We start from the raw sequence: 23,162 nt of genomic DNA, 5'->3' as shown, positions 1-23,162 counted from the left end.
CACTTTTAACTCTTTACGCTTTGTATGTTAATGTAATAAATCATCAAAGAACCAGTGTTAAATTCTTTTATAAGAATATTATGACTTTCACCTTTTCTAATCTTTTACAAATTTCCATTTTCTGTTTCAAAGTTAGAACAACACATTGTCCTTGTGTACCTTTGCCAGAAATAGTCTCATCCAACATAATGGATGGATGGGAGAAATACAGCACAGTTTGTGAAATACAATTGGAACCAACCACCATCAGAAGCAGAGTACGTGCTGCTGTGCTGTAGGATGATAGGAGATGGTGCATGAACAAAATCACATCAGAACCAGGCACGACAAATTCAAATAAACATTACTGAAAAAATCTTATGAAGTTGCTGAATATTCTTAGAAATTTTTGTCAGTTGAATGCATGAGAATTCCAGGTACATAGATACCATATAAATAAGAGTTTACTGCAAAAAGTAGGGACACTGCATTATACTCTGCTCTGAAACTCAGTTCAATTGAAGTCATTGGAATTGAACTCCACTGGTAGCATGTAACATACAGTTGCTGTAACACGTTTAAGCGGGGTGCAGTTGAATCATAGAATTGTTTTTATGGTCAGGAGACCATTCAGTCCATCAAATCTGTGCTGGCTCCTCATAGAGCAATCCCATAGGCCCTATTCCCCTGCTCTTTCCTGACAGCCCTGTGTTGTTTTCCACAGTCCACTAGAGCAGGGTAATGTGACCAAGTGGAAAACTCTTCCACAGAATCAGCATAGGCATGCTGGGCCAAATGGGGACAAGCCACAGAATTAGTGATGATGTAGATAAGAATTTCAGAGGGACAGCATGAGCCTGTTGGGCTGAATATCCTCCTCTCTGCAAGGAAATTCTTCAGGTTGTCGTATCAAAGTACAAGTGATTTGTTTTACTATCCAGTTTAATGTATTCCTCGGCCAGAGATGACGACATTATTGGCGTACTTCATTCTACAGAGAGCAGCTGTGATCCGTCAACACTTTATTCTGGAGGTGACTTTCCCAGCTAGCTATCCACTTTTCATCTTGCTGATTTACTGAGAGCATTGGTGCATTTGGAGCCATCAGACAGCTGAGAGAATGCAGTGCTCCCTCAGTACCACTTTCAAGTGTCAGTTCAGTGTTTGGAGAGGTGGATGTAATGGGCCATTTCTGGATTACTACCCATTAATTTACACCCAATCTATAACTCCCAATTTTCAGCCACCCTGGTTTTTCCCAACAGTAATATATGTGTCCCATCAAAACGATCACTAGCATTATTAGAAAAGCATGAAAACAAACCCATCTTGACAAAGCTCTCTATGAAGCTACTACTACAAGCAAAGATGTGATATGCATTTTGAAATTCATTCTGCTGCAGATCTTCTCAGTTATAGGCATGGAAGATTGAATGGTAGTCTGATTGAGGTGCTTAAACTGTTAAAAAGATTCAAGACTGTAGAAACAGCAAAACTATTTCCTGTGACAAGGGAATTGAGAACAAGGCCTCCTCGTGGATCATGACCATTTAGGAGAGAAATCGCTTCACATAAATGATAGCAAAGATCTGGAATGATTCAAATAGGCATCTATTGTACCAGTGCCCAAGAAGATCATGGTGACCTACCTCAGTGACTACCATCCGGTTGTGCTTACGTCAACTGTAATGAAGTGCGAGAGGTTGGTTATGGCGCTGATCAACTCTTACCTCAGAGGTGACCTGGATCCACTTCAATTTGCCTATGGCCACAACAGGTCAACAGCAGATGTGATTCCTCTGGCTCTTCAGTCTGTTCTAGACCATCTGGACAACAGGAACTCATACGTCAGTCTGCTGTTCATTGACTACAGATCAGGGTTCAACACAATCATCCCATCCAAACTCATCATCAAACTTCAAGACCTGGGCCTCTGTACCTCCCTCTGCAACTGAATACTCAACTTCCTCATCAGCAGACCTCAAGCTGTGAGGAATTACATACATGCATACATGTACTTGTTTCATCAAAATCAAAGTCAAAGTCAAGTTTATTGTCATATGCACAAGTACATGTGTGCACAGATACAATGAAAAACTTACTTGCAGCAACATCACAGGCACATAGCATCATATAAGAAGAACATGTTAAACATAAATTATACACAATTTTTACAAGAAAGAACACAATTAGAACAAAATAAAAGTCAATTTTAATGCAAAGTGATCAAAGTGGTCATCGTGTTGCTAAACTATAGTGATTAGGGTTGTGCTGGTTGGTTCAAGAACCAAATGGTTGAAGAGAAGGAGCTGTTCTTGAACCTGGTGGTGTGGGACTTCAGGCTTCTGTACCTCCTACCTGATGGTAGCTGCAAGAAGATGGCATGGCCCGGATGGTGGATGATGTCAATAAACTCGACTTTGACTTTGACTTTGACTTAGACAAGGTTGGCTGGCAAATGTGGGTTGTGAGGATAATGCCAAAATCCTTTGGTTTGGAGATATAAACAGGCTAAGAGTATGGGCAAAGACATGGTGGATGGAATATAATGTGGAAAGGTTGAAGTTTTCTGGTGGAAAAAATAGAAAAGCAGAGTATTTTTTAAATGGTGAGAGACTGAAAGATGTTGGTGTTCAGAAGGACCTGCTCGTCTCAGTAAATGAATCACTGAAAGTTAACATGCAGGTACTAGAAGAAATCAGAACAGGTAACAGTATGTTGGGCTTTTATTCCAAGAAGATTTGAGTAAAGACTCCTTACCACAATTATGTAGGGTTCCGGTGAGACCACACCTGGAATATTGTCCGGTCTGCCCACCCAGGGAAGGATACACTTGTGAGAGAGGAAATGTAGCAAAGATTCACTGGATTCCTGGAATGGGATTGGCCAAGCGGATTGTCCTTCGTGGGGAGGTTAAGCAGCTTGGGCCAATACTCTCTAGATTTTAAAAAGATGAGAGATTATCTCATTAACAATCAAAATTCTTACTGGACTTGATGGGGTAGATACAAGGGATGAGGTTTCTCTTGGCTGTGGTGCCTAGACCCAGGGTCACAGTCTCAAGTTAAGATGTCAGTCATTCAGGACTGAGGTGACAAGAGATCTTTTTTACCTGGAGATGTAGAGAGACTGCTGTTAGAAACCCATCAATGCCCTCATCAAATTGTTGACTAAGGGACTCCAGTCACACACCACTGTGGGTTGACTCCTAATTCCACTAGTAAGCTTTTACATGACTTTCTCGGAGAAGATATGGGTCGGGATAGATACTGTCAGTTAGCCACTTCCAATCCCAACATCGGCATCATTTTCTGTATTTTTACTATTAGTGGACTCTGAAGCACTATAGGATAGGATAATGCAACATTTATTTGTTATTTATTTATTTTGCAGGATTGGGGCCAACATTTGTTACTGATCCCTAACTGCTCTTGAGAAGGTGATGGTGTACCACCATCTGGAACCACTGCAGTCCCCCTGGTGAATGTACTCCCACAGTGCTACTTGGGTTCCAGGATTTAGACACAGTGATGCTGAAGGACTAGCAATGTTTCACCAAACTGGATGGTGTGTGACTTGGAGGAGAACCTGCTGGCGGTGGTGTTCTTATGTTTCTGCTGCCCTCAGTGGTAGAACTCGTCAGTTTGGGTGGTTCTGTCAGAGTAGTATGGGCAGGTAACTGCAGTGCATTTTATAGATGATACACACTGTGGCCACCATGCACTGGCGATGGAGGGAATGAATGTTTAGGGTGATGGATGGGTAGCCGCCAACTGGGTTGCTTATCTTGTTTGGTGTCGACTTCCTTGAGAGTTGTTGGAACTGCACACATCCAGGCAAGAAAAGAGTATCATACCCCTGATTTGAGCCTTCTATGTAGTGAAAAGGCTTTGGGATATCAAAAGGTGAGCCATTCACTACAGGCTACCTAGCCTCTCTCCTGCTGTGATAGTCACAGTATTTATGTGCCTGGTTCCAGTTGATTTTCAGGTCAATGTAGACGTCAAGAAACTTGATATTGGAAGGCTCAGTGTTGGTAATGTCATTGGTAGGTGATTGGATTCTCTCTTGTTGGAGGTGGTCATTGTTTATTTCCTTTCTGGTGAGAATACTGTTTGCCCCTTATGAAGGCTTGGACTGTTTCATTTGCTCAGGAGTTGTCTATGGAATTGAATGTTGTTGCCCAGTAAGGGCAAACATAAAATTATATTTGATTATTTAATGCTTTATATTTTTACAACACATAATTTAGGTTTTTATCAGAACAAGTAAAATTCATTGACTGTGATTTTATACTTTAAAGACAATGGGAAAACAGTGAGAAATCTCACTTGTTCTTGCCTATTGAGCCAATTCACTTAAAATATGATAAGGTGGACTCTTGACCTCATAATCTGACTCGTTATGACCTTGCACCTTATTGTCTATCTGCACTGCACTGTCTCTGTAACTGTAACACTTTACTCTGCATTCTGCATTGTTTTACCTTGTACTACCTCAATGCACTGTGTAATGAATTGATCTGCATGAACGGTATGCAAGACAAGTTTTTCACTGTACCTCATACATGTGACAATAATAAACCAATTTACCAATAAACCAATTTAATTTACACGTGTCCCCTTCTCAACATCCCAGTAATGTCTGCAACTGCATTTCCTCTTTTATCAATTGCATTTAGACCAAATAATACCCACCAATGTGGAGGTGCCATTGATTGGAATGCCGACTGCATTCATGTGTGTTTGCAGAAAAAAGCAGGAAAACTCAGAGCCTGTTGCTTCTTCTGTGGCCACGTCACAAATCATGTGCAAACAGAATGGATAGGATGTGTGGGATTTGATGCTGGACTTACTCAAGTGCTACCTTAACATCAAGGACAATCGCTTTCCTCTCACCTCCTGAATTCAGTTCTTTCAACCTTGTTTGTATCAGAACTGTGCTGAGGTCTGCAGCGGTGTGGTCCTGCTGAAACCCTAACAGGACATGGGTGAGCAGGTGATTGGTAAGTTCCTCTTGAAAATACTGTCAGTGACCCCATTCATCCCTTGGCCAATGATTGTAAGTAGACTCATTAGCCTGATGAGGATTTGTCCTGTTGTTGTGCACAGGAAATTGCAGAGAGGTATTCCACATGTTTGTGTCTACAGATGGAGTTTTTTTCAGTCGTAGTAATATATAAAGTTGGGCCAGATTGTTAATCAGTACACTACATCTGTAACACAAGGTCAGAGATTTGATCTCAGTGGGTTCTAATTTTGGTTAGTCATTCATCATAATCGAACACAGGAAATATGCTTTCCCACAGCTCCTAGAAGACGCAATGTTCTGTTATGCTTATTTCCATCAGGATTTTCATTAAACATAGAGATATTGGAGCTCACACATCAGGGACTGTGGAAGAGCTGAGGGTAAATGGAATGATGTATGACATGTCACATTCTGCGTGGATCTGTGTTCAGAGAGAAGTATTTCATGTATTAGTCTGGGGATGGAAAGAAATCTCACTGTAAAATACAATTTCAAACTAAACTTTACAATGAGCTTAGAGCATACCCTAGGAAATTTCATATTTATTACTGTCAAAATTCTGCTCAACCAGAGAAAGGCAGGTTAAAACTTCTACTCTGCCAAAAAGCCCCGCATGAAACATCAACCCATGCTGATGGAGCTTCTGTGTTTCTGCACTTTACGTGGCTGACTGTTCACAGAAGGGAAAAGAAAATACTTTCAGATGTACCGCACAGTGAAAGGATTTGATAGGTGAGATACAGGGTAACCATTTACTTTAAGCCCTGATGAAAGGTCTTGGCCTGAAACGTCGACTGTTCATTTCCTTCCAGATGCTGCCTGACCTGCTGAGTTCTTCCAGCATTTTGTGTGTGTTGCTCCAGATTTCCAGCATCTGCAGTATCTCTTGTGAACCATTTACTCTGGTGGGGGAATCCAGAGCAAAGGCACTAACATTAAGTTCAGGCATCAAATCAGGAGGCACATTTTTGGGTAGTGTAAATCATAGTCACAAAATGAAGGAATGGTAGATTACAGATGGAGAGCATTCAGTCCATCAGTGCTGTGCCGGTTGTTTGAAAGAACTGTTGTATTAGTTCCATGACCTGCCCTTTCATCATACCTCTGCACGTTTCCCCCTTCAATTTGTTTCTTTTCTAAAGTAAGTATTTTGCTTTTGCCACCCTTTCAGACAGCAAGTTCCAAATTTCTCCTCATCACACCTTTGATTATTTACCTTAAATCCATATTCTCTGGTTGCTGACTATTTAACATTGGAGACAGTTCCTCCTTATTCACTCTAGAAGGGCATTTGTGAATTCGAACAACTTCAATTTTCGTAGCTCTCTGAGGGCAGACACCCCAGTTTCTCTGGACTCTGTATATAACTGAAGTCCCTCACCCTTGGAACTATTCCACTAAATTTCCTCGACACTTTCTTGAAAGCCTTGATATATTTCCTTACGTACGGTGCCCGAAAATGAACACAATAGTTCCTTGCTTTTGTACTCTGTCCCTCAGTTATAAAACCAAGGATCCTATATTGTTTCTTAATAGATTGTTTCTCACCCTTCAAAAGGTTATGAAATGGGTCACTTTTAAATTGAATTGGGATAAGATAGACCACGATCAAATGACTAGCAGAACAAATGTACAAAACTGGCCATTGGTTGTGTGTGCTCCCATGGGATGCACTATTTGTGATCAAACCCCATTGGGCTTCAGGATGCCTTTAGTGGATAATGGCGGTAAGTAGTGCTGCAGCCTCTCAGTTCCAATGACCTAGGCTCGATCCTGACCTCCGGTGCTGTCTGTGTGGAGTTTTCGCAATCTCCCTGTGACTGTGTGGCTTTCCTTTGGGTTACTTTCTAGTCACATCCCAAAACCGTGTGGGTTTATAGGTTAATTGGTTACTGTAAGTTACTCACAGGGTAAGTGAGTGGTAGGAGAACGTGTGATGAGTTTATGGACATGTGAGGGAGAACAGGTTGCAAGGAAATAAGCAGGGCAGTAGAATCAATGGGATTGATTTGATAGCTGGCATACAGTCAATGGGCCAAATGGCCTTCTACTATGTCAGAAGAACATTTGGAAATAAAAACCATGTAAGTTATTTCCTAGAATGTTGCTGGGTCTTCAGGAGTTGAGTTACAGGGAAAGATTGAACAGGTTAGAACTTTATTCCTTGGAGCGTAAAAGAATGAGGGGAGATTTGATAGGGGTTTACAAAATTATGAGGGGTATAGACAGAGTTAATGTGAGTAGGGTCTTTCCACCTGGATTTGGAGAGATAAGTACAAGAGGACATGGCTTTAGGGTGAAAGGGCCATCCTTATATTTTCTCACTGGGATTGGTGGCCCAAACCAGACAAACCAGTTTGTTGGCTCTTGGCCCATCGACCAAGGCTCCAAGCTGCAGCCAGGGAAAGGAAGATTGAGGCCCAGTGTGAGAGATGGGGGAAGTCATTTTGAGGAAGATACTGTTAGGGTTGGAAAGCAGTGAGATCAGGGATGTTGGGGATAGATCATGATCCAGAGTTAGATGTGGTCATGGTGGGGAAGTAGACACGGGTATGCGTTAGATCAGGGTCAAGTTGAGATCAGAATTGGGTTGGAGGTAACATGTAGAGCAATGTCGGGGTGAGATGAGGTCAGATTGGGATTGAGTAGTGTAATTTAAAATGGGAGAAGTCACTGAGATTAGGAGGTGACCAAGGGGTAGGGTTATTGACCAGAAGGGTGGGATTTAGTGACCTTGGGTGGATGCAGGGGTGGGGTTCATGTGGTGGGAACTGTCAGGGGAGGGGGAATTGTCTGTAAAGTCTGTATTCATGGGCCTAGTCATTAACGGCTGTGGGGGAAATGGGGTTAGTGTTTGTGGGAATCAGCATTCACCTGAAGGCAGGGCAGCTGTTTTGTATCAAAAACAAAATGGGATACATTTCACTTGGCCCCCACACTTAAATTATAGACATCTGGAGCCCGGGACCCATCCCTGCGGCATCCCCCCAGTGACAGCCTCCCATCCCGAGAATGACCTCCTCATTCCTGCTTTACCTAGCAGAGTAGGTAAGGAGTATCCGGCGGATACAGTCTATTTGGACATTCAGAAGGCCTTCAAAATAATGTATGGTCAGGGATCATTAAACAAAATGACAGCACGCAGGGTGTGGGTTGGAGATTGGTTAATGGGCAGGAAGCAGTAGGAATGTTTATTGTTGAGTGCACAATGTTGGACCTGGACAACATATAGTCTTGGGAATAATATTTGAGTCATTCAAAAAAGTGTCCAAATGGCATTCAACAACATGGGCGGCCTAGTGGTGCAGCAAGTAGAATAGCCGCTTCACAGCCCCAGTGACCCAGGTTCAAACGTGCCCTCACATACTGTATGTTCTGTCTGGAGTTTACGCATGCGGGTAAATGGGTTTCCCCCGTATGCTCCAGTTTTTTCCCACATCCCACTGACATGCAGGGGACATCTCCTGACACCCTATTCCATCTCCTACAAGGCATAAATAAGGAGTGTGATGGAAATCTATCCACTTCGATGAGTGCAACAGCTCTCTGTGAGCTCAACATATCCACAACAAAACCTTCTGCTTGATTGGCTTTCTATCCACCATCCTCAACATTTGCTCCGTCCACCACTGGTTCACCAGAGCTGCAGTGTTCTCAATCTACAGTTCCTTGCAGCAAATTGCCAAGACCTCAGTAAAAGCAACTCTCAAACCGATGACCACTGACCAACCAGAAGAATAAACACAGCATGCTGATGGAACTCCATTATCACATGTTCCCCCCCACCCCACCCCCAAGTCAAATATCATCTTGACGTGAAACTCGATCACAGCTTCTCTTCATCACCGAGTCCATCCTGCAACTCCTGATCTAACTGTGAGAGTACCTATAATGTATTTGAACCATCAAGTCCACGCCAGTTAAAATACAGCTCTCTAACCTTCCAGCACTGAGTTCCAGACCTCGCCACCTTTGGGTGAAAATATCTCCCATATCTGCCTCTTATCTTTACCAATTTCTTTAAACCTCTTCCCCTTAGATTTAGTTCCCCTTCTGCTAAAGGAAATAGGACCTTCCTATTTACTGCATTGAGTCCCTTCATAATTTTATAAACTTCAATTAAGTCATCCTCAACCTCCAAGAATGCAAAAAAAAGCCCTAGCTGGCCTAATGTTTCTTCAGAGCTAAAACTTTTCAGTCCTGGCAATATCCTGGAAAAATCTTGGCAACTAAATTGCTTCCTCTGCAGAAAGACACAATGAAAGGGTTTGAAGATGAGGATGAACAGTTTTGAGATTATACTAAAATGAATCAGTTTCACTCCAAACAAATGAACGTTGATGTCTGGTTAGGAGTAGTGACTGTGCGCACTTTGGAAATAAATTAAACCTGTGAATTGAGATCAGAGGATGGAAAACAAAGTATTGAATCTGCACTTGGAAGCTAACCAAACTGCAACAAGCAGCAGACAGGCTGGAGGAGACCATGTTGACACAAGTCATGGAGTTATAAAGTAATACAGCATGGAAACAGGCCCTTCAGCCCAACTCATCCATGCCGACCATGGTGCCCACCAAGCGAGTCCCATTTGCCCACATTTAGCCTATACCCCTCTAAACCTCTCCTATCTATGTACTTATTCCAAATGTCCTTTAAATGCTGTTATTGTACCTGCCTCAACCACTCCCTCTGGCAGCTCATTCCATATACACACCACCCTCTGTGTGAAGAAGTTGCCCCTCAGGTTCCTTTTATATCTTTCACCTCTCACCTTAAACCTATACCCTCTAGTTTTTTTCTTCCCCTTCCCTGGGAAAAAGGCTGTATGTCTTCACCCGACCTATACCCCTCATGATTTTATACACTTCTGTAAGGTTACCCATCAATCTCCTATGTTCCAAGGAATAAATTCCTAGCCTGCCCAATCTCTCCCTATAAATCAGGCCCATGAGTCCTGGCAGCATCCTCGTAAATATTCTCTGCACTCTTTCCAATTTAATAATGTCTTTCCTATAACAGGGCAACCAGAACTGTACACAATACTCCAAAATGTGGTCTCACCAATGTCCTGTACAACTGCAACATAATGTCCCAACTCCTATACTCAATGCTCTGAGTAGAGAGTACACTCCTATTCAGATCTAACCCAACTGTGATCTCACAATGAAGAATCTTTAACATGTCCAAGTAACACATGACAGAATTTTGACATAAGCTGTCAATGTGTTCAGTGTCACACCCACCTTTAATTCAAAGTATTATGGATTCAAGAAAGAGTCCTTCTGATGAAACACTACACTCAGGTCCTATCTGCTCCAGGAAGGTTTAAAGTTCTCATGGCCCCATTTCAATGAAAAGCCGGGGAGTTCTATTCAGAATCCTGATCAATACATATCAGTGCTGTTTTTAGGAACTTGCTGTATGCAAATTGGCTGATACACTTTCTACTTTTTAATAGTAGCAGCTCTTTTTCTCTCTTTTTGTTTGAGCAGATAACATGGGCTGACTCTCCCAGTACAGCACCGAGGGAGTGATGTATTGTTGAAGGTGCAATCTTTAGGATGAGATGTTAAATGTCTGTCCTCTGAAATGTAGAAGGTCAATATTTAAAGAAGGAAATTGGAGTTCCCCTCAGCATCCTGACCAGCAGTTATCCTTCAGTCAATACCAGAACAATACCTGCTCATGGATGAGCTATCCAATTGGTCCCACTCTCCTGCTCATTCACCCCTTCTTGGAATTGGAATTGGTTTATTATTGTCACATGTACTGAGGTACATGTCTTGCATACTGTTCATACAGATCAATTCATTACACAGTGCATTGAGGTAGTACAGGGTAAAACAATGCAGAATGCAGAATGAAGTGTTACAGTTACAGAGGAAGTGCTGTGCAGGTAGACAATAAGGTGCAAGGTCATAACAAGGTAAATTGTGAGGTGAGAGGCAGCAGCCCCAAAACATTTTTTTCATTTTTATTCTTTCTTGAAACCTTCTCTCTATCTGTCTTAAGTTATTCATTTGACTGGAATTGTTAAAATAAATTCAAGAGGGTAAATGTGATGGATTGCTTCTAATTGTACACTGAACTGAGAGCAAGAGAGCACAGACTGAAGGATGTCCTTAGAAAGTTCAAAGGAAGAAGTTTCATACAGTGAACTTTTTTTTTAAACTTGATTCATCTTCTGAATCTACAAGGCCTAATTGCCATTGATGGTGGTGAGCTGCCTTCTTGAACTCCTACAGTTCTTCTGGAGGAAGTATTCCCACAGTGTAATGGTAAATTGGTTTATTATTGTCACACATACCGAGGTACAGTGAAAAACTTTGTTGTGCATGCCGTCCATATCACTTCATCACATCAGTGCATTGAGGTAGTACAAGGGAAACAATAACAGAATGCAGAATAAAGTGTTACAGTTAGAGAAAGTGCAGTGCAGGTAGACAATAAGGTGCAAGGTCATAACGAGATAAATTGTGAGGTCAAGAGTCCATCCTTATCACACTAAGTGATTGTTCAATAGTCTTATAACAGTGGGATAGAAGCTGTTAGAAACTCCCTCAATAATGGTGAGGAATTTCCAGGATTTAGACCCAGTGGTGATGAAGGACTGGCAGTGTATTTCCAAGTCAGGATGGTGTGCAACCTGGAGGGGAAGCAGTAAGTGGTGGTGTTCCCATGTGCTTGACCTTCTGGACGGCAGAATCTGCAGGTTTGGGAAGTGCTGTCAGATTGTGCCATAGACTGTAACACCATCTAAGGAAAATAAAGGATTTGAAAATGAACATCAAAATGTTTATGGGAAGAGGGTAGGGTGATTGAGATTACCCTACCATTCCTGTTGAGGAGGTAGCACAACTGTTGGAGCATTGGTGAAAAAAGGACCTCTTTATTCTGAACTCTCTACCCCAGAAGCCTGTGGATGCTCCATCCTGAGCATATTCAAGAATGAAATTGATAGCTTCTTAGAGAGTAGAGAATCACAGATAAGGGGGTGTGTCAAGAAAGCAGATACAAGGTTAGAGATCTGCCATGATCTTCTGGAATGAGAGTGCAGCTCAATGGTCTACTCCTGCTTCTAATCCCTATGTTGTGGCCAGTAGTTTGTATGATTGGCTTCATTGCTGCATGTGAGATCAAAACTGCAGGTAAAATGACTCCCACTTTTCAAGGGAGAAAGCGCTAGATTTCCTCTCCACTTGATGTGAAAAAATGATTCCTGGTATCATTCCTGATTGGCCGAGATGTAATCTTAAAATAATGTCTGCTATTCTGAACCCTTCTTCCAGTAGTTAGAGTGGCTCTGATAACTACAGCAAGCGTTGAGCGAGCGGGAATTAATTCTCAATGAGAAATCTTGAGCAACAGAACGTGGAATGTTCGGCAGACTGTCCAGGATTTTATTTGTCTTGGCACCAGTACATATTTAGACTGCGCTCTCACATTCGTTAGCAACAGTTAAAATAAATTATCATTTCATAACAATTGAAGTGTTTAAATCTTATACTAAGATGAAGAAAATTGAAACCTTGCACCTGTCTACCTGCACTGCATTTGCTCTGTACTGTAACACTTTATTCTGCATTCTGTTATTGTTTTAACTGTACTACCTCAATGCACTGTTGTAATGAATTGATCTGTATGGACTGTATGCAAGACAAGTTTTTCACTGTACCTCGGTACATGTGACAAGAATAATAAACCAAACCAAACCAAGCCAAAAGAGGCAGAGATTCCAGAGATTCACTACCCTCTGAAAGAAGAAGTGTCAGAGGGTAGTGAATCTTAATTTAGGTCATAAGTAAATCTTATTAATTCAGGTCTTTCTTTCTTTCTCTCTTGTAGCCTCTCCGCCTGCACTGTGACCGATGTAGCATTGTGTCCAGCTCCGGACAGATGCTTGGCCAGAAGGCCGGCAAGCTGATTGACCAGTCGCCCTGCGTGTGGAGAATGAACAACGCACCCACGCTGGGGTTTGAGTCCGACGTTGGCACCAGGACCAGTGTCAGGGTGGTGTCCCACACCAGCGTGCCATTCCTCCAGCAAAGGCAGCAGCATTACTTTGGAGAGGCCAACGAGACTGTCTACGTGATCTGGGGGCCCTATCGGAATATGCGGCGGGATGGGAAAGGAGCCACGTACAACGAGTTGCAGAAGCTGGCCAGAAGGTTCCCCCACGCAAAGATCTATGTGACAACGGAGGAACGGATGAACTACTGTGACTGGATCTTCAAGCAGGAAACGGGGAAGGATAGGTAGGCACTCTTGTGGTTTCATCCAGAGGGCCTCAGGTCTCTTTGTAAAATAGCCGGCCCTGCCACAAATAATGGCTAAAACATTGGAAAATGTTTAATCAGGGAAACAGAACATTGTAATCATACCTTTGGCTTATGAGGCATAGGTTGATTGTCAAAGCATTGCAGAGGTTGCAGGGCCATCTTCCCAAATGATTCCACCAAGGATGCTGGACAACGTGGGCAGAAGGAGCAGCTGGAATTATTTTCCTTTGGGAAAAGGTGGTTTTCCACTACCTGCTCCAACAGCTCGCCAGGGGACCTTCTCAACTATCAGACTCCTCTGAGAACATTGTTTGCCCAGGGAGATAGTATCTCACCAAGAGTTTATTCTGCAATATGGGGACATATGGTCACTTAATTTCTCACTCGCCCTCTTGTCCATTTAAATCTACGCTTCTACTCTTTTTCTGTGAGTAACAAAGCACTCCCCACCATTCCTTCAGCTTCAATAAAAAGGCGCCTTTTCCATTTTGAATTGGCCCTCTGCTATCTTCATGTTTTTGTACTGTTGATTTAGCTATTTAACAGCCTTGGAAAGGTTGATTTATTGGAATGACACGGGGATATTCAATTATGTGTATAGACTGAAGAGGCTTTGTTTTTCTCTATAAACAAGTCGTTCAATACGAGGAATATTTTGTGGTTTGGTTCAGGCAGTGAAGCATCTCCTTTACCTGATCTCCTCAATACTGCCAACTCTCTCAGATTGTCAAGTCTTACCTGGAATTAAAGCTTAATCTTCAGGACACTGCTGCCACTCTGAAGTGTCTGCAGCAACTCTGGGTGAAAAGTCATACTGGAATTAAAACAAAGTTGTGCTGCTTCTTCAGTTTTTTTTGGAAACACAAGGGAGATGAGCTGTTTGACTGATGGTCAAAAATCTACCAATCAGACAAGGAGTCACTTAACCCCACAGTGTAGAAATAAATGTGTCACAAGGATAAAGGTGTCAGGGAGCCAGTGGGTTGCTAAGGATGGTGAACTTTCAGGGGTCCATTCAATTAGAGCTGCAAAAGACAGATCCATACATCAAAGACTGCTATCTTTGCCACTTTGAATTCCATTATTTCTTTCCTATAGTATTTTCTTTTGTGTAGTTATTATCTACTCACTCCTCTAGTGCCCTGCTAATTTTGCTGTCATTCTTTTCTGTAAACATCAAGCTACATTATACATGACCGGCCATTTACCAGAACTCCATTTCTCCATCCACAGATGCTGCCTGACCTGTTGAATATTTCCAGTATTTTCTCTTTTTATTTCAGATTTCCAGCATTGTACTGTTTTACTTATGAAACATGCATTTAACATTCAGTACCATCCCCTCACCTCCCATGAGACAACTTTATTTTATGTCTTTAATTGGCCTTAAAACTTCTTCACCTTCGTATCATTCCAAAGTTAATCAAAGTTCACTGCCATTTAGGGGGATATTTCGGATTTGGAGAGGGTCTGGAAGAGCTACTAAGTTTTTTTCCAGGGATTTGACTAATGCGGAAAGAGGCTGGAGAAGCATTACCTTAGAGCAGAGGTTAAAGAGAAAATCAATAAGGTGTTCAGAATCATAAAGGGATTTATTAGGATAAATGAGAAACTGTTTCACTGTCACACGGGTCAGGAACCAAGAAACACAATTGCAGATAATTGGGAAAAGAACTGGAGGGGGAGATGCGGAGAAATTTTGTATACGATGTGCTGTTTTGATCTGTAATGCATTACCTGAGTGGCTCGTTGAAGCTGATTTATTGGAAGCTTTCAAAAGTCAATCAGATGCATACTTAAAATGTGGCAGCACTAAGGAGAAAGAGCAGAACTAATCAAGAACAAAATATGACAGGTGCCAGAAATCCAAAATAAAACAAGATGCTGGAGATATTCAATGGTTCAGCCAGCATTTGTGGCCAGAGGAAAAGAGTGTTAACCTCTAGCGGGAGTGACCTTTCAGGTGATAACCTTTCATCATAGCTGGATGGAACTTTCAAATAGCCAGAAGAGGCACAATGGGCTGAATGTCTTCCTTCTGTGCTGTATGATTCTATGGCAATCCTTTCCTGTTCTCCCTTATCCTGGGGCACAGTCAGATTACTGTTTCCCTGTATTTGTCAACCTAGAAGGAAATGTTCTTTTCAGACAATCCTGCTATAAGAAATTGTTGCAGCATTTCTTCCTTCGGTCTTTGGAGCCTGTAACCTTTATGGAATCCTTTAGCCATGGGAGAGCTTCAATCACTGTGAAACATCCCACTTGATTAAGGAATAAAAATAACTGTGACATTACAAGTGATGTTTCTCGAATGGTGCAGGGCAGCTTCTGTAATTGCAGTCAAACTCAATATCAGTATCACAGTTATTAATATTCATCAAAAGATTTGCATTTATATCTTAATACATTGTTCAACTATTTACTATGGCTGCAGTGACTGCAGATATTAGTAGGAAAAAGAGCAGCCATTTTGTACACAGCTCATCCCTACAATGAAAGGAGAGATCTGTTTTGGGTGGAGATATAGCTCTTTGTCAACAGAAAGGGACTACAATGGTAATTTTAACACCCGTCTTTTAACAATAGCATGTGCTGTGTTACCGGACCAGTAAGCCAGAAATCTGGACTATTCCATTCAGTACATATTTCTCATGTTCAAATTTTATAGAAATCTGTGAATAAAACATTGTGATCCATGTAAAAGTGACCACAAAGTTTCCAAATTACCTTGAAAACCAACTGTGTAGTTTTGGGATGGAATCATATATAAATCAGTGGGCTTGATTTATAAATGATTCCCATCCTACAGCGAGACAGTTAACACTTAACAGCTTCAAATTAAGATGTTAGTGATAATCAATAAATTCTGGCCTTCCTTGGCTCATGCCACAATGCACCCAATAGTGAGCAGGAGTGAAAAAATAAGTGCCAAGACTCTACTATGGTCATGTAATGCCCTAGTCTTAGTTATGAAGGGTGTATGTAGCCTGAACTAATGACTTTGAGTCACAAGTTCAAATCTCACCACGGCAATAGGGAAATTAAATAAATCTGAAATAAAAGACAGTGGCCTAGAAATTGAATTGCACCTTTTTTATTGTGTGCTAAACTGTCGATGCTTTTCAAGTCAGTGCCAAATTGGATCCTCTGCAAACAAATCCTTAAACTGTTGGGCTGATTTAAACCGAGAGACGTGTGGTAAATCGGGATGTTCTGTGCATGTGGAGTGAGTGGGGGAATGGAAGGAGACTTGCCACAGCTGCTATTAGAACGGCCCAGTGGATGGTTGCAGGTATAGTATTGGAGGAATTAATGGGGCCGAAAGCTGATATGCCCCTGGGACCAGATGACCTTCATCCCAAGATTTTGAAAGAGATGGCAGTGGTGTTGATGAATACACTGGATGTCATCTTCCAAACGTCGAAAGGTTTTAGAACAATTCCCATGTAAGCCCACTGGAACATAGAACAGTACAGCACAGTACAGGGCCTTCGGCCCACAATGTTGTGCCGACCTATACAAACCTACTCCACAGTCAATGTAACCCTTCCCTCCTACACAGCCCATAACCCTCCATTTTTCTTACATCCATGTGCCCATCTAAGAGTCTTTTAAATGTCCCTTTTGTATCAGCCTCTACCACCACCTCCGGCAGTGCATTCCAGGCAGCCACCATTATCCGTGTAAAAACCTACCCCTGACATTGCCCCTGAACTTTCCTCCACTCACCTTAAACGGATGTCCTCTGGTATTGGCCATTGCCGCCCTGGGGAAAAGGTGCTGGCTATCCACTTTATCTATCCCTCTCATACTTCTGTCAAGTCACCTCTCACTCTTCGTCACTCCAAAGAGAAAAGCACTAGCTTTCTTCATAAGACATGTTAAGTAAAGAGTGAGAGAGAAAATGGGGAAACTACCAACCAGTTCACCTGACAGTAATAGGGAAAACACTTGAGTCTTTTTTATTATTAAGGAAGTGGAGATGGAGCACTTAGAAAATCATAATAGGACTTGGCAGAGCTAATGTGGATGTATGAAATGGAAATCATGTTTGAAAAAGTTGTTAAGAGTTTTTATGTGCTTGTAACTACCAGAATTGCTCAGGTAAACCATTGGATGTGGTGCATTGGATTTTCAGAAGGCTTTTGATAAGTTGCCACAAAAACAGTCATTGAACAAACTGGAGCTCATGGATTTGGAGATAATGTCTGGTGTTTAATGAGGATTGGTTAACAGACAAAAAACATGAGGGTCATTTTTGGATTGAGAAGTTGCAACAGTCAAAGTCAAGTTGATTGTCATATGCACAAGTACATGTGTGCACAAGCGTATTGAAAAACTTGCAGCAGCATCACAGGCACATAGCATAACATAAGCAGCATTCACAAGAAAAACATTACTTTGTAGCGGTTGCTACCGCGGAATAAAACGAGACGCTAGTCGAAGGATTGTCAAACAAGAACTGGTTTATTTTCCCACCTTGCGCAGGCCTTTTAAGGGAGACTGTTCCCGCCCAATGCAACCGGCAATGACGTAAGTACTACGTCATCAACTCTTTCCCGTGCGCGGGTTCTCCCCGTCGCTCGGGAAAGACGAGGCCCGCTGCCATCTTGGGCCTCGTCGCTCCGATGCTGCGCGACCCAACTGCCGAGCCGGTTCGCCTGACTGGACGGTGAGTCACTACACAACCGCCCCCCAGAACCGGCGATACAGTCCCCAAGGTCCGCGGGCTGTGCCAGCCACCACTTAGGGGGTCAGCCTCTGCGTCGCGACGTTGAAACCTCGACCGGTTGTTGCAGATCTAAATGGGCTGGTTTGAGGCAGTCCATCATGAAAACCTGTTCCCTGCCCCCAACGTCCAAAATAAAGGTGGATCCATTATTCCTTATGACTCGGAATGGTCCCTCGTATGGTCGTTGCAACGGCGCCCGAGGTGTGCCCCTGCGAACGAAAACAAACTTACAGTCTCGTAGTTCTTTGGGCTGGCAGGATGGGGCTTGACCGTGCCGCGAGGTGGGAATCGGGGCCAAGTCGCCAAGCTTCTCGCGCAGTCTTTGTAGGACTGCTGGGGGTTGTTCCCCTTGGTCTCGAAGGGCAGGTATGAAATCCCCTGGGACAACTAGGGGCGCCCCGTACACAAGCTCAGCGGATGAAGCGCGGAGGTCTTCTTTGGGGCCAGTGCGTATGCCGAGCAGGACCCAAGGCAGCTCATCAACCAGTTAGGACCCTTCAGGCAGGCCATCAAGGCTGATTTCAGATGGCGGTGAAAACGTTCCACCAACCCGTTTGATTGAGGATGGTAGGCCATGGTGGTGCGCAGCTGCGTCCCTAGCAGGTTCGCTAATGCAGCCCAGAGACTAGAAGTGAATTGGGTGCCTCTGTCTGAAGTGATGTGGGCCGGAACACCAAAACGTGAGACCCAAGTTGTGAGCAGCGCCCGGGCGCAGGAATCAGTCGTGATGTCAGTCAGGGGGGTCGCCTCTGGCCATCTCGTGAACCGGTCCACGATGGTAAGGAGGTACCGGGCTCCTCTTGAAACCGGCAGAGGGCCCACGAGGTCGACGTGTATGTGGTCGAACCTCCTACGGGTAGGCTCGAACTGCTGTGGCTGGACTTTGGTGTGTCGTTGGATTTTCGATGTCTGGCAGTGCGGACAAGTCCTGGCCCACTCACTGACTTGTTTGCGCAGGCCATGCCAGACAAACTTGCTGGCGACCAGTCGGACAGTTGATCTGATGGACGGGTGCGCCAACCCATGTACCGAGTCGAAAACGCGTCTCCACCAGGCTGCAGAGACTATAGGGCGGGGCTGACCTGTCGCGATGTCGCAAAGTAGGGTCTGCTGACCTGGACCAACCAAGAAATCTCGGAGCTGCAGGCCCGAGACTGCAGTTCTGTAGCTGGGCAGCTCGTCGTCGGCTTGCTGTGCGTCAGCTAGGGCCGTGTAGTCGACACCCAAGGACAGGTTGTGGATGGTTGGTCTGGAAAGTGCATCAGCGATGACATTATCCTTTTCGGAGACATGTTGGATATCTGTTGTGAATTCAGAAATGTAGGATAAATGTCTCTGCTGATGAGCTGACCAGGGATCGAAGACTTTGGAGAAGGCAAAGGACAAAGGCTTATGATCGGTGAAAGCGGTGAATGGCTTGCCTTCTAGAAAGTATCGGAAATGCCAGACTGCCAGATACAGCACTAGAAGTTCCCGATCAAAAGCGCTGTATTTCAGTTCGGGTGGTCTAAGGTGCTTGCTGAAAAATGCCAAGGGTTGCCAACGGCCTTCGATTAGCTGTTCCAGTACCCCACCCACCGCGGTGTTGGACGCGTCCACCGTGAGGGCGGTTGGGACGTCTGTCCTAGGGTGTACAAGCATTGTGGCATCTGCCAGAGCGTCTTTGGCCTTAACGAAGGCAGCCGCAGCCTCGTCATTCCAGGTGATGTCCTTGCCCTTACCAGCCATCAGCGAGAACAGAGGACGCAGGATACGGGCTGCTGCAGGGATGAACCGATGGTAAAAGTTGACCATCCTAAGGAATTCCTGTAGGCCTTTGACCATGTTGGGGCGGGCAAAATGGCGGATAGCGTCTACCTTGGCGGGTAGGGGTGTTGCCCCGTCGCTGGTGATTTTGTGGCCGAGGAAATCGATAGAGTCAAGTCTGAATTGGCACTTGGACGGGTTGATCGTGAGGCCGAAATCGCGGAGACGGGAATATAGCTGGCGGAGGTGGGAAAGGTGTTCTTGGCGGTTACAGCTGGCAATCAGTATGTCATCTAAGTAAATGAACACGAAATCCAGGTCTTGGCCTACCGCATCCATCAGCCGCTGGAAGGTCTGTGCGGCGTTCTTAAGGCCGAACGGCATTCGAAGGAATTCGAACAGGCCGAATGGGGTGATAATTGAAGTTTTGGGGACGTCATCCGGATGGACCGGGATTTGGTGGTATCCCCGAACGAGGTCCACTTTGGAAAAGATGCGGGCCCCATGTAAGTTCGCTGCCAAGTCCTGGATGTGAGGGATGGGATAGCGGTCCGGGGTGGTGGCATCATTCAGCCTGCGATAGTCGCCGCAGGGCCTCCACCCTCCGGTGGCTTTGGGGACAATGTGCAGGGGGGAGGCCCAGGGGCTGTCTGACCTGCGAACAATCCCCAGCTCCTCCATGTGACGGAACTCTTCCTTTGCCAGGCGGAGCTTGTCTGGAGGTAATCGTCGTGCTCGGGCATGAAGGGGTGGCCCTGTAGTAATGATGTAGTGTCGTACCCCGTGTTTGGGCCTAGAATTTGTAAACGGAGGTGCCAAAATGGATGGGAATTTGGCTAGGAGCTTGGTGAAATCGTCGCCAGAAAGGGAAATGGAGTCCAGGCACGGGGCTGGTAGACTGATTTCTCCCAGGGGATAGGTCTGGAAAGTGCTAGAGTGGACTAACCGGTTCCCTCACAGGTCAACTAATAGGTTGTGGGCCCGAAGGAAATCGGCTCCTAGGAGTGGTCGGGCGACGGTGGCAAGGGTAAAGGTCCAGGCAAAACGGCTACCGCCGAATTGTAATTGAAGTGTACGGGTACCGAAAGACCATATCGTTGTACCGTTGGTGGCATCGAGTACAGGACCTGGTGGCCTGTTACGAGTGTCGCGGCCAGTCGGGGGCAAAATACTGACCTCTGCTCCAGTATCAACGAGGAAACGCCGTCCAGATTTCTTGTCCTGAACGAATAGGAGGCTCTGTTGGCGGCCAGCCGCCATAGCCATCAGCGGCGGCTGGCCCTGGCGTTTCCCTGAAACTTGCAGGGTGGGTGGCATCGACGGGCCTCCGCGCCCCACCTCTGATTGTAGAAACACAGCTGGTCACCTGTGTTGTCTGTGTTCCTGGGGTGTGGCTGCTCGGTTGCTGGGACTGGGCGAGGCGGGCGTTGGGCTCGCGGCCTGGTGATTTGGCCGACGGACAAACCACTCTCGCGTTTGGCCTTCCACAGGACATCTGCCTGGGCGGCTACCTCACGGGGGTTGCTGAAGTCGGCGTCAGCTGACAACAGGTGGATGTCATCGGGGAGCGGTTCGAGGAAGGCCTGTTCAAACATCAGGCATGGCCTGTGTCCCTCGGCCAATGCCAGCATCTCATTCATTAGGGCGGATGGGGATCTGTCCCCCAGGCCATCCAGATGAAGCAGGCGGGTGGCGCGCTCACGACGGGAGAGGCCGAAGGTCCAAATCAAAAGGTCTTTGAAAGCCGGGTACTTATCTTCCTCCAGAGGTGACTGGATGAAGTCTCCGACCTGGGCGGCTGTCTCTTGGTCCAGCGAGCTAACCACTTGGTAGTACTTCGTGGAGTCGGAGGTGATCTGCCGAAGGTGGAATTGCGCTTCGGCCTGGTCAAACCAGACGCTGGGCCGAAGTGTCCAAAAGGTGGGCAGCTTGAGGGCCACTGCGTTGGCTGCTGCGTTGTCGTCCATTGCGGGGGTCCAAAATCCGTTTGGACCGTCGGTGTCACCAATGTAGTGGCTGCTACCGCGGAATAAAACAAGACGCTAGTCGAAGGATTGTCAAACAAGAACTGCTTTATTTTCCCGCCTTGCCCGGGCCTTTTAAGGGAGACTGTTCCCGCCCAATGCAACCGGCAATGACGTAAGTACCACGTCATCAAGTCTTTCCTGCGCGCGGCTTCTCCCCGTCGCTCGGGAAAGACGAGGCCCCCCGCCATCTTGGGCCTTGTCGCTCCGACGCCGCGTGACCCAACTGCTGAGCCGGTTTGCCTGACTGGACGGTGAGTCGCAACAACTTAAACATAAATTATACACAATTTTTACAAGAAAGAACACAATTTAGACAAAAAAAAAGTCCATATCAGTGCAAAATGATCAAAGTGGTCATAGTGTTGCTAAGGTGAGGCTTCAGGGAGATATAGACTTGCCAAGTAAATATGAAGACATGATAGATGGAATATAATGAGGGAAAAAGTGAAGACATCCATGTTGGTAGAGAAAAATAGAAAAGAAAGACACTATTTTTTAAAAGATGAAATCGAAAATTGTTGGTTTTCTATGGTTCCTGATGTCTTACATGAATGACTGAAAGTTAACAAAAGTTTCAGTAAAAACTAGTACGGTAAAAGGTATGTTGACCTTAATTGCAAGAGGTTTGATTACAAGTGTAAAGAGGTCTCACTGCAACTATAAAAGGCCCTGGCGAAACTGCACCTGGAATATTGTACATGGGTTTGGTCTCTCTCCTGAGGGAAGGGTGTACGTGTAAGAGAGGGACTGCAACAAAGTTGGCCAGATCAATTCCCATAATGGGGGATTGTGCCATGAGGTTAAGTAGACTGGGCCTATATCTCTGGAGTTTAAAAGAGATCACATTGATGCAAGCAAAATTCTTACGGGGCTTTACAGAGTGGTGCAGGGATGATGTCTTCCTTGGCTGGGTGTCCAGGATCAGGGGTCACAGTCTTAAAATAAGAGGTCATCCATTCAGGATAGAAAGGAGAAAAATTTCTTCATGCAGAGGGTAGAGAATCTTTGGAATTCTCTATCTAAAGGGCGGTGGAGGCTTAGTCACCAAGTATGTTCAAAACAGTGATGAAGATTTTTTGAAATTAAGGGAAATAAGGGATATGGGAAGCTACATAACATAAAAGTTGTGCTGATGTAGAAGATTAATGGAGTACTTGGAGTTTTGTATTCAGTTTTGGTCACCCTGTTATAGGAAAGATGTTATTAAACTGGAAAGAGTGCAGAAAAGATTTACAAGGAGGTTGCAAGGACTCGAGGGACTGAGATATAGGGAGAGGTTGGACAAGCAAGTTGTTCAAGAAGGGCTCTAAGAATAAGCCGGGAAATTATAGGCTGGTGAGCCTGACATCAGTCGCGGGTAAATTATTG

General features: G+C 44.6%; 1 protein-coding gene across 1 annotated transcript in view; it reads left to right on the top strand.

Annotated features, from left to right (window-relative positions):
• st6galnac3 (ST6 (alpha-N-acetyl-neuraminyl-2,3-beta-galactosyl-1,3)-N-acetylgalactosaminide alpha-2,6-sialyltransferase 3) overlaps positions 1–23,162 on the top strand; it is a 197,768-nt gene that overhangs the window by 78,308 nt on the left and 96,298 nt on the right. Inside the window, exon 3 of the mRNA XM_052010705.1 lies at positions 12,856–13,265. Coding sequence (XP_051866665.1) covers positions 12,856–13,265 — 410 coding nt within the window. The remainder of the gene's footprint in view (positions 1–12,855; positions 13,266–23,162) is intronic.

Source organism: Pristis pectinata, chromosome 3 (assembly GCF_009764475.1).
Source record: "Pristis pectinata isolate sPriPec2 chromosome 3, sPriPec2.1.pri, whole genome shotgun sequence".
Lineage (NCBI taxonomy): Eukaryota > Metazoa > Chordata > Chondrichthyes > Rhinopristiformes > Pristidae > Pristis > Pristis pectinata.
The sequence above is the reverse complement of the archived record's forward strand: the minus strand, read 5'-3'. Positions and strand labels throughout refer to the sequence as shown.